The 12015-nt window shown below is 45.3% G+C and overlaps 2 protein-coding genes and 1 long non-coding RNA gene across 4 annotated transcripts in view; 2 read left to right on the top strand and 1 right to left on the bottom strand.

Annotated features, from left to right (window-relative positions):
- RCSD1 (RCSD domain containing 1) overlaps window positions 1-9702 on the top strand; it is a 41457-nt gene extending 31755 nt beyond the window's left edge. Inside the window, exons 2-7 of the mRNA XM_069946154.1 lie at window positions 1575-1676; window positions 2136-2219; window positions 2584-2655; window positions 3190-3393; window positions 5292-5801; window positions 6521-9702. Coding sequence (XP_069802255.1) covers window positions 1575-1676; window positions 2136-2219; window positions 2584-2655; window positions 3190-3393; window positions 5292-5801; window positions 6521-6538 — 990 coding nt within the window. The 3' untranslated portion in view covers window positions 6539-9702. The remainder of the gene's footprint in view (window positions 1-1574; window positions 1677-2135; window positions 2220-2583; window positions 2656-3189; window positions 3394-5291; window positions 5802-6520) is intronic.
- LOC138768107 (uncharacterized) overlaps window positions 1251-12015 on the bottom strand; it is a 15118-nt gene continuing 4353 nt past the window's right edge. Inside the window, exons 2-3 of the long non-coding RNA XR_011358933.1 lie at window positions 6512-6681; window positions 1251-1515 (exon numbers count right to left, since the gene is read on the bottom strand). This is a non-coding gene — a long non-coding RNA (uncharacterized lncRNA). The remainder of the gene's footprint in view (window positions 1516-6511; window positions 6682-12015) is intronic.
- Window positions 11232-12015, top strand: part of LOC138768104 (myelin protein zero-like protein 1) — a 21811-nt gene continuing 21027 nt past the window's right edge. For both annotated transcript variants that reach the window (XM_069946160.1, XM_069946159.1), the window contains exon 1: window positions 11232-11643. In XM_069946160.1, coding sequence (XP_069802261.1) covers window positions 11473-11643 — 171 coding nt within the window. In that variant the 5' untranslated portion in view covers window positions 11232-11472. The remainder of the gene's footprint in view (window positions 11644-12015) is intronic.

The following is a 12015-nucleotide window of genomic DNA, read 5'->3' as shown; positions in this document are numbered from 1 at the left end:
CCGTCCGTATACTGCAGAGTACAGCCTATAGTATATCACCAGCCCCCTCTGTATACTGCAGAGTACAGCCTCTAGTGTATCAGCAGCCCCGTCCGTATACTGCAGAGTACAGCCTCTAGTATATCACCAGCCCCCTCTGTATACTGCAGAGTACAGCCTCTAGTGTATCAGCAGCCCCGTCCGTATACTGCAGAGTACAGCCTCTAGTATATCAGCAGCCCCGTCCTGTATACTGCAGAGTACAGCCTATAGTATATCAGCAGCCCCCTCTGTATACTGCAGAGTACAGCCTCTAGTGTATCACCAGCCCCGTCCTGTATACTGCAGAGTACAGCCTATAGTATATCACCAGCCCCGTCCTGTATACTGCAGAGTACAGCCTATAGTATATCACCAGCCCCGTCCGTATACTGCAGAGTACAGCCTCTAGTATATCAGCAGCCCCGTCCGTATACTGCAGAGTACAGCCTATAGTATATCACCAGCCCCCTCTGTATACTGCAGAGTACAGCCTCTAGTGTATCAGCAGCCCCGTCCGTATACTGCAGAGTACAGCCTATAGTATATCAGCAGCCCCGTCCTGTATACTGCAGAGTACAGCCTATATATCACCAGCCCCGTCCTGTATACTGCAGAGTACAGCCTATAGTATATCAGCAGCCCCGTCCGTATACTGCAGAGTACAGCCTCTAGTATATCAGCAGCCCCGTCCGTATACTGCAGAGTACAGCCTATAGTATATCACCAGCCCCCTCTGTATACTGCAGAGTACAGCCTCTAGTGTATCAGCAGCCCCGTCCGTATACTGCAGAGTACAGCCTATAGTATATCAGCAGCACCGTCCGTATACTGCAGAGTACAGCCTATAGTATATCACCAGCCCCCTCTGTATACTGCAGAGTACAGCCTCTAGTGTATCAGCAGCCCCGTCCGTATACTGCAGAGTACAGCCTATAGTATATCACCAGCCCCCTCTGTATACTGCAGAGTACAGCCTCTAGTGTATCAGCAGCCCCGTCCGTATACTGCAGAGTACAGCCTCTAGTATATCAGCAGCCCCGTCCTGTATTAGTCGCTGTTGTCACTAATAACAATCACTTGTAGAGTTTCCCACGAGAAGCTCCCCCCCCCCCCCATTATATATAATAGGAGGAGATAAGTCTCAGCGTCTGTTTCCTTGTTGGGATAAAGTCCGAGCAGAATCTCTTATGGCCGGAAATAACACAGGAGACAGGACTGCGAAGGGTTAACAGACTTATCAGATGCAGACTGAGATATAACAGAGGCCCTGACTATTGAGGGGATGTGTGGGCTTCAGCTCTGGTCATGTCATTAGGACTGAGCTGCAATGGCGGACACTGACCATGATGAGGAGTGGCGCTGTCTGTAATCCTGGAAGCACCAGCTCCATCTATGGATGGGGGGGGGGACTGGAGACCATTGCAGTTATTGCTCAGATGAATTGTGTCTGTGCTGGTTTCATAATTCTCCATTCACTGACAGCAAGCGCAGATCCTGAAACATGAGGTGCAAGAAATGTTATTATATTATGTTTTTTTCCGTATTTTTCTTAGGAGAAATCAGCAGAAGGTGGCGCCGCTGAAGAGTCAGCACCACCGTCTGTGGCCAGGCTCGCTGGCTTATTCGGGGAAGCCTTAAACAGTCCAAGAAAAGAGGTACGGGGGGGGGGGGGGGGGGGACATGGAGGTGGTCTGGGGGCGGCATGGGGGGTGGTCTGGGGGCGGCCAGACACAGGGGAGAAGGGTCGGGCGGGGATCACGGTGCTTGCCGAGAGGTGACTACTGGGCAGAAAGTGGCCGCTGATACATTTCCGTAGCCCAAACCCAATTTCTGTCTACAGGGGCTGCCTGATATCTTATGGGCAGACAGACTGCCATGTTGTTAGGTCATGTGACCCATAGATGCAATGTGATAGAAGTTTGGATGTCCATGGAGATGTCACTCCTGCCAGGTGGACCCAATGAAACCGACCAATAGAGAAGCACATGTAACATTTCTCATGGCGCCAGCAATCCACCGCTCCCCAGATCCCATTGGGTATTATACTGCATGTATAGGGCGGGTTAGGATTATCTATATCAGGCGGCATTATCATTGTGTCTGTTCTTTCTAAGGTTCCACCACATAAACCGACCAGACGGAAACCGCCGTGTTCTCTGCCACTGCCGAAACCTGAGGTCTCCAACAATGGGGATGAGGTGAGAGACATGGAGGGGTGGATGGATGGATAGATAGATAGATAGATAGGAGATAGATAGATAGGAGATAGATAGATAGGAGATGCTGTGTATGGTTAGTTTAGATACACATAGATACCCCACATGTCTTATTCCTGTCCACCAGGCTCAGCACACACAGGAAGCTGCAGGCACAGTGCAGACTGACAGCTCATCTCCATGCTGAGTAGTGGGCATGAGTAGTGGGCATGCTCTGTACCATCCCTGAGCTGTCCTTCTTATACACAATATATAATGTTATACAAGTATCAGAGCGTTCTCCTGTATTACTGGTGATGGTGGGAATGTATAATAACTGAGCGCTCTCTGCTCTTGTATCCTGTAGAAGCTGTCTCCTCCACAGTCACAGGTGCCCAAGGTCAAGGTGAAGAGCTCCCCTCTCATTGAGAAACTTCAGGTAAGTACCATGTACCACACTGCTATAACCTGGGGAATACCAATATACAGCGATATACACCATGCTGGTATAACCTGGGTATATACTGTATATAATTATATATGTACAGCTGGTATAACCTGGGTATATACTGTATATAATGATATATGTACAGCCGGTATAACCTGGGTATCTCCTGTATATAATGATATATGTACAGCTGGTATAACCTGGGTATATACTGTATATAATGATATATGTACAGCTGGTATATCCTGGGTATATCCTGTATATAATGATATATGTACAGCTGGTATAACCTGGGTATCTACTGTATATAATTATATATGTACAGCTGGTATAACCTGGGGTTCTCCTGTATATAATTATATATGTACAGCTGGTATAACCTGGGGATCTCCTGTATATAATTATATATGTACAGCTGGTATAACCTGGGTATATACTGTATAATAATTATATATGTACAGCTGGTATAACCTGGGGTTCTCCTGTATATAACTATATATGCATGTATAATTCCTTCTATTTTAGGCTAACTTGGCCTTCGCTCCCTCATCACTTCTCCCAGGACCATCCCCAAAGAGCCCTGGATTAAAACTCATGGCCTCCCCATTTTGCACGCCTCCATCCACCCCCAGCAGCCCTGGGGTGCAGCCACATTCCAGTAGTGCAGAAGAATCACCAGTCAGCTTTGAACAACCACCAGAGGGCGCTCACCTCCAAAGCTACACTAAGGTAACGTCTGTACATTGTGGCAACAATTCGATGAATAAATCCAGGGTGGTCTATAGACGTTACATGAATGACATCATGGAGTCCCATCCAGCGGGACAGCGTGTCATGTGACTATGGATTGCTAAATATTCTGTCCCTGCAGACAGGTTTTGTACAGTTTGAAGTGTTTGTCTTGGAACCTGACGACTCAAATATTTACCCTTCCTCCCCCGATCACCTTATGGTCTGATGGACGTGTTTTACTAGAAGATATAAGCGTATTACAGACTAGATTTATATAGCACCAACGTATATGTTGTATAAAGCACAATCATGTGCAGCGGTGAATTCGGATGCGGGCGCACACTGATGCAGCAGTGGTAGGGTCACATGTAAAGGGTGGGGCAGAAATTATAGTGTAAACCCCCTCCCCATTACCCCTCAGTCCCCACAGTCAGTAAATGAGGCCTTTTCAAATCAGTGTGCATTGGGCTCCACCTAGTGGTGGTTGTGAGCAGCTACAATGTTATCAGCACATATGTAAGGGACAGTCTGATGGTGCAGCTGCTGCATACAGTACAGATGAGGCCCCAGTGCATGGGATGATATAAGGCTGCTACTGTTGTATACAGGGAGTACTAGGCTGGCACATACATGGCCACCATTATTTATGTGTACTTTATGGTGCTGTTATCTATGTGTACTGTATGGCACCATTATCTATGTTTGCTGTAAGGTTACATTATTTACATGTACTGTACAGGGCCTACTGTATGGTGTCAATATAAATGTATACGGTATGGAGCCATTACTTATGTGTTCCGTATGGTGTCAGTATTCATGTGTACTATATGGAGCTATTACTTTTGTGTACCGTATGGTGTCAATATTTACGTGCACTGTGTGGCACAATTATTTAGGTGCACTGTATGGTACAATTATTTACGTGCACTGTATGGCACAATTATTTACGTTTACCTGTATGGCACTATTATTTATGTGTACTGTACGGTTACATTATTTACATGTACTGTATGGCACAATTATTTATGTGTACTCTACAGATACATTATGTATGTGTACTGTATGGCACCATTATTTTTGTGTACTGTACGGTTCTATTATTAGGCCTCATTCACACAGTGTATTTTTTCATTAAACAATGGCCGTTGTTGCAGATTGAAACAACCCCCATTGTTAAATGATACTGCAGCATTACATTAAATTGCATGGAATCAGAGCCGTAGTGTATACACACTGTATACTCTATGGCCATTGTTCTCTGCGGCTACACAAAATAATTATTATGTTTATATTTATTATTATTTATTCTTTATGTTTACTACATGGTTTAATTATTTATGTATACCATATGGTGCCATTATTTGTGTGTAACATGTGGTACCATTTATTTATGTGTACCGTATGGCGCTATTATTTATGTGTACTATATAGTGTCATTATTTATGTTTACTATATGAATTAATGAAATATATATATATATATATATATATATATATATATATAAATATATATATATATGGCGCTATGGCAATTTGTGTGTACCATTAGTAATGTGTACAGTGTGGCACTATAAAGTACACTGTATGGTAACATTATATATTCAGTATATGGGATTATTGCCTCTATGTGTACATGTGTGCACACCTCATAATCCACTCAATATGGCAGGAAATCCCTCTAAGGTATTTTGTGTCTCACTTCCTTGCCGTGTAACAATCCTCTGCGCATTGAAACTTGTTTACTTTGTCACTGAAAAATGATGCTACTAACTCAAATAGATCAAAAACAAATGTTTATAATAAAACTATAGAAAGTAATATAAGAAATAACCAATATTTAAAATAATAATAAATTAATTATAAATTATAAATATAATTTTCTTCTCTTCTTTCCAGGTCCGCACAAGAGGCTCCATAAAGCGGAGACCTCCCAGCCGAAAGTTTAGGAAATCCCAATCCGATATGGACTTTGACATTGATGCAATCAACGCAGATGCTGAAGAGAACGGCGAGAAGTCAGAGGAGGGCGACACTGCTCTGGTGGACAAGACAGACGGAGGCGCATCCCCCATAGAGGAGAATTCACCATCTGAGTCTGCGGACAAGACATCAGAGAACCAACCGAGTAACCTGGAGGCCCCCACCAAAACGGAGGAATCCCCCGCCAAACCAGAGGAGGCCCCCACCAAACCAGAGGAGGCCCCCACCAAACCAGAGGAGGCCATGGGGGAGACCGGACCAGAGCAGGGGGAGAAACCCCACAAAGAGGAGGAAAAACCAGACATGGGTGACGCAGAGACGCCGCCTACAGAGCAGGAGACGCTAACCGTAGAAAACAAGAGCGAAGAACAGGGAGACAGACAAGACAGGGAGGAGAGCAACGAGCAAAACAAGTCTGATGGGGATGTAAGTGGATGATGAAAGCGACGCCCTAGTGGACATTACAATGCGAAAAAAAACTTTCCTTCTATGCTGACAAGTGGTCATTTTAAGTCACAGGCCCAAAGCCTGAGGCTGCACTACTGAGAGATTCTGATGACATCACATCCTCCTCGCTGTCATGTGTAGTGTCGTCATGGAGATGTGTGTAATAACCAAACACATCAATATCTACAGTCACATGTCACTATCTGTGCACATTGATGTGGATGGTGAGATGGATTAACACAAGGTCTCCATGGCATCCTGCATAATGTTGTCATCAGGGTCTTCAGTAGGGCAGCCTCAGGCTTTGGGCCTTTAAATGTGAGTCATCTATGTTTTTCACATTGTAGTAAAACATTTTCCTCCATCAGGTCCGATAATATGGGTTATAATAGATCAGGACCTCCCTATGGTAGGCAGAGCTGAATGCTGCTGTAAAGATGGTCTCTAAGAGTGGCGTCCTTGGAGTACATGGAAGCCATACACGCCCCACAACCACCGCCACCTATGTTAGTAGTGCCCCATATGTCCAGGAATGTCACCGTAACACCCACTAGTCACCCCAGCTCTGTCAGTCCCCTATGTTTTACACTGCTGCTCTGCTTGTTCTGGTTGGTTACTGCGTGTAAGCAGAAGCCCACCACCCCAAGCTCAGCAGGGAGGCGCAGATGTCTCTGACATTAACCATTTACCTTTCGTAGGATAAACCTGAAAAGTGAAGCAAAACGACCATCAGAGATTCACAAGCCTTGACCGGTGGACTACGGCGGCTGCAATGTTTGTACGTAGACGATCCGGAGACGTGATCCTGGATGGCGTCCTCCTCACAGAACGGCTGCCATCAGCACGACTCGGAGAAATCCTACAGATATATAGGAACAATTGTGTCAATGTGCAGGATAACAACCAACACGCTATGTATATAGGGGAGATATATATATCATTGTACAGAAGCTGGGGCTCCACAGCTGTTACATAAACTACCAGTCCCAGCAGGTGATGACCGCTAAATGCTGGGAGTTGTAGTTCTCTATTTTTAAGCTGTGTTCACATCCATAGTGATATATTTATGGCGTTGTGGATGTTTATAGATATTTTACGTATAAATTATATCATGTGCCTCACTATTTATAAAAAAAAACCTCCTTTAAAAAAGTCATTCTGTTTCCAGGGAACAATATGGCTGTCGTTTCTGATCCTTTAAGGCAGCAGTGTCAAACCTGCTGGCGTCCAGCTGCTTCAAAACTACAATTCCCATCATGCCTGGACAGCTTTGGCTGTATAAGGTTTGATGGGAATTGTAGTTTTGCAACACCTGGAGGGCTGCACCACTTCCTTAAAGCGATTTCCACCCACACTCCTTTGTCTCTGTATCCCTCCCTTATATTACTAAGATAATCTGCCGTTCACCTGGAGGGTTAAATTTTGTTGCGGAAATCTGCAACAAATCATCCATGTCTGAATGTGGCCTAAGGCCTAGTTTACACCTGTGTGCTCTTAGGAGCCGCTGTCACAGATTCTGGCAAAAATATTTGCAGGTGAAATGCTGGACGCCATGCTGGAAACCTGACAGACCTGATTATAGTCAGTGGACATGGCGCTTGTGTCTTCTGGCTGTCCGACAGAGCTGAGCGATGGAAATACATGACGGAGGGTGAACACGGCCTTAGACCAGGGACAAAACAGACCCAAATTTGGCCTTGTTGCCAATAGCAACCAATCAGCCATCGGCTTCTATTACAGTGCAAAATAAAACATGGCCTCTGACTGGTTGCTATGGCAATATGTGAATGGAGCCTAAAGGCGTCCATACACCATAATGGGCCATGTGCTTATAGTTAGTGCTCCCATATGTATGCCCGCTCAGGTCAGCAGCTCGTCCATGTGTTGTAATGGCTGATAGACTCTTTTAGCAGCAGATCATCTCCTGCGGGTACAGATGTAGTCATAAAATTATTCAACATGGCTGACCTTGCTCTTCTCCAACATCTGCCATAAGAGGAGAGTCTGGAGACCCTCAAACACAATAGATGGTCGGCCGATCCCACTGACATGTGCCGGACTCCGCTCCTATATACCAGTGACTGCGTTTATACCGAGATGATAAATTCTTATAATACAGATATTTGTGTATAAATCTATAGACTGATTTTAATATATTGTATAAAAGTCTGAGTTATTATAGGGATGCTCCACCTTTGGCTCCAGTACTATCCAGCACCTCCGCTATGTAAGGGTCCAGGTTTACCCCACATAGCTCAGAAGAAGATCTGTTGCTAAATGGAAACCATCAACAAGTTGCTGTTGACTGATCTCCTCAAAGCTATTTTTTTTAACCAGTCCCCAGCCATAACCAGATCCAATAAACAATGTTTTTGAGGTGAAAATACACCTAAGGATCATGCTCATTATTTACGCCTGTAATTATCAAAGTACAGCTGTATTTTCACCTCAAATAACGTTGTGTGAACATACTCTTAACCTGCTTGTTGATGGTTTCCAGTCAGTTATACAATAGGCTAAAAGGAGCCTTGATTTTCTATATGGAGTCAATGTGGAGCTTCGCTGTAAACTCTGTATTTTGTGATGACGTCTGGGAGATGGCCGCCATGTTCTCCTTCCTCTGTGTCGTTCTACATCTCAGGTATATCAACACGTGATTTATTTTTTAGAGGGAAAATCTGTTACTGAGGTGACCTGTCTGCTTTACTGTTGTCTATGTATCATTTACTGTGTATAAATCTCCCACTATAATAGTATATTAAGAGGGGCCTACACTATGGAGGACCGTATGTAGTGGCCAATGATCAGCTCCTTGGTGGAACTTTGACGTCAAGTCCTGGTGTCATGTGACCAGGTCACCCATATTGTTGTACGTTACAGTGCTACAACAATTGTGGTCAGGGCTGTATTAACAGCTGCTGCTGCCCTAGGCACTAAACCTGAAGACGCCTCATCTTCACGCACCTATTGGCGATACCAGACCTGACCAATACCACCATTCCCCACACACCCCTGGAAAAGACACCAGATTTACGGGCAAGTCTGAACGGGAGGAAGGAAACTAAAAAAATAAAAACAAAAAAATTAGTTTTTTCTGTCCCCCTGCTCCCTTGTGGTAAATACGGCCCTGATTGTGGTCATGTGACTTCTAGAAATTCTAGGTGCTGATTATGGCAGCTGTACACGTATCACCGTGTCACATAGCTGATCACAGTCAAGTTCCCAACAACTCAAATAGCATCAGTTGCTGACAAAATGAATCTCTTACTAAGGCCTTACACCGCCATCTTGGTTAAAATAACAACCCCCTCCCTTTCATGGGCTGCTCTAATGCGTTTTGGGGTGACATATACCAATAAGACCTGCGTGATCTGTGACAGACTGGTTGCTAGCGACCTAATACCTGAGAACCCATGAATAAGGCTATGGTAGTTAAGCATTTTCTCCATAGTAACCAGACTGTAGGGAAGATGGTTCCAAGTAATCCTCAAATGAGAGAAATCTTCCCCCAAGATACTTGTTCCTAGGAGATTTTGTGAGCTTAATGTTGAGTGTTATGATATTGCACCATTTTTCGGCAACCCTTACAACAAAATGGCCGCCACGTCTGTAGATATTGGTTCTTTTACTGATTTACCCTACATTTGGGCCCAGACTGTTTATCCTCCATTTTTTACCTCACAATTGGGCCTAAAGACACCATAGGATCCCCTCCTGTCACCCGGTGGCTGTATTTTGCCTGTTTTTTGTCTCTTTTCTCTGTTGTTGCCTCGGGTTTCTTACTTTAGCTGTTTCGATCATGGAATGAAATGCCGGGAGGACCATCTGTGGACAACATGTCCCCCACTGTAATTTATAAATAAATGCCTATTCTTTATAAGACTCTGTCCCTTCTGTAATTCATTACTACCAGGAGGCTTCCATGATGACCACGCCTCAATAGATATAGTCATCATGATGTCATCGTGCTTGTGATGTCATAATTCAAATATAGTGGACATGTAAGAGCATACCAAGACGATCGGTGTTGGCAATGTTTGGAAGCCCCATAGACAATGACAGTGTGACCCCTGGCGATCAGCTTGTTATGCTGATCCCTATGCTGTGGATGGAAATACCCCTATAATCACCCTTGTGAAGCCATCAGAGGGCGAGTGATATCATCATGTGTATGACATCATGTAGGTATTGACATCATCACCCTTATAACTGCATAATTCCAAGATGGTGGCTATTTTCTTCCTAGGGGTAAGTCCATCACTAACCATACACTGGTTTTTTAAGGCTTTATCACCATTATGAGGTCACAGTGGCAAGGGAAGTGACATCATTGAGCCTGTGATGTCATAATTTCATAATAAAGGACATAGAGTCCATTATCGCTCTTTAAGGGGAGAATCTGGAGGCAAATCCAGACCCGGGCCCAGTTTGGGCCTATGTGGATGTCAATGACATCTTACACATTGTGACCTCTGCTGGCTATGGTGACATCTTGTCTACGCCAGTAATGGGGAACGTTCATGCCTGGATACAGCGCAGTCACGTGATATCACACTATACACCTGGATACAGCACAGTCACATGATGTCACACTATACACCTGGATACAGCACAGTCACATGATGTCACACTATACACCTGGATACAGCAGTTACATGATGTCACACTATACACCTGGATATATTACAGTCACATGATGTCACACTATACACCTGGATACAGCACAGTCACATGATGTCACACTATACACCTGGATACAGCACAGTCACATGATGTCACATTATACACCTGGATACAGCGCAGTCACATGATGTCACTATACACCTGGATACAGCAGTCACATGATGTCACACTATACACCTGGATACAGCACAGTCACATGATGTCACACTATACACCTGGATACAGCAGTCACATGATGTCACACTATATACATGGATACAGCAGTCACATGATGTCACACTATACACCTGGATACAGCAGTCACATGATGTCACACTATATACATGGATACAGCAGTCACATGATGTCACACTATACACCTGCATACAGCACTGTCACATGATGTCACACTATACACCTGGATACAGCGCAGTCACATGATGTCACTATAGACCTGGATACAGCAGTCACATGATGTCACTATACACCTGGATACAGCAGTCACATGATGTCACTATACACCTGGATACAGCAGTCACATGATGTCACACTATACACCTGGATACAGCGCAGTCACATGATGTCACACTATACACCTGGATACAGCGCAGTCACATGATGTCACACTATACACCTGGATACAGCAGTCACACTATACACCTGGATGCAGCACAGTCACATGATGTCACTATAGACCTGGATACAGCAGTCACATGATGTCACACTATACACCTGGATACAGCAATCACATGATGTCACTCTTCAGCCTCTGTATGTGAACAGGGAGGATCTACTGACATCAAGCAGAGATATGAGAGTATATGGCCTCCCCTCCCTGCGCTTTGCTGCCTGTGGCGGCTCCAGGACCTTGGTTTTTGCCAATCTCTATGGAAACCATAATGATGACATCAGCACGGTTTCCATAGTAACAGTGGCCCATCACCACTAGAGTTCTCTGTGACCTATGATGTAATAATGTAACACAGCAATGTTCTCCAGCTCCCTCTATCCTGCATGCTTTACACTGCAGCTCGGCTTCTTCAGATTGGCTGCTGTTCAGAAGCACAACCCCAGCAGGAGGTCAGCAGATGCAGGGCAGGCTGCCATCACATCTGCCACGCTGCCACCTATGAGCCTGGAAACCACCAGCATGGCACAGGTAAAGACGGGTACAGGAACATACCTTACTAATCTGACATGTTTAACATCTACTGGGACAGTTGGCAGATTGGCACTTGTGGCTGGCACTGGGGGCACAGCTGTGGTGGGAGCACTGTGGCTGGCACTGGGGGCACAGCTGTGGTGGGAGCACTGTGGCTGGCACTGGGGGCACAGCTGTGGTGGGAGCACTAAGGCTGGCACTGGGGGCACAGCTGTGGTGGGAGAACTGTGGCTGGCACTGGGGGCACAGCTGTGGTGGGAGCACTGTGGCTGGCACTGGGGGCACAGCTCTGGTGGGAGCACTGTGGCTGACACTGGGGGCACAGCTGTGGTGGGAGCACTGTGGCTGGCACTGGGGGCACAGCTGTGG

Source organism: Dendropsophus ebraccatus, chromosome 11, assembly GCF_027789765.1.
Source record: "Dendropsophus ebraccatus isolate aDenEbr1 chromosome 11, aDenEbr1.pat, whole genome shotgun sequence".
Classification (NCBI taxonomy): domain Eukaryota; kingdom Metazoa; phylum Chordata; class Amphibia; order Anura; family Hylidae; genus Dendropsophus; species Dendropsophus ebraccatus.
Note: the sequence above shows the minus strand (reverse complement) of the source record. Positions and strands in the feature narration are given on the sequence as shown.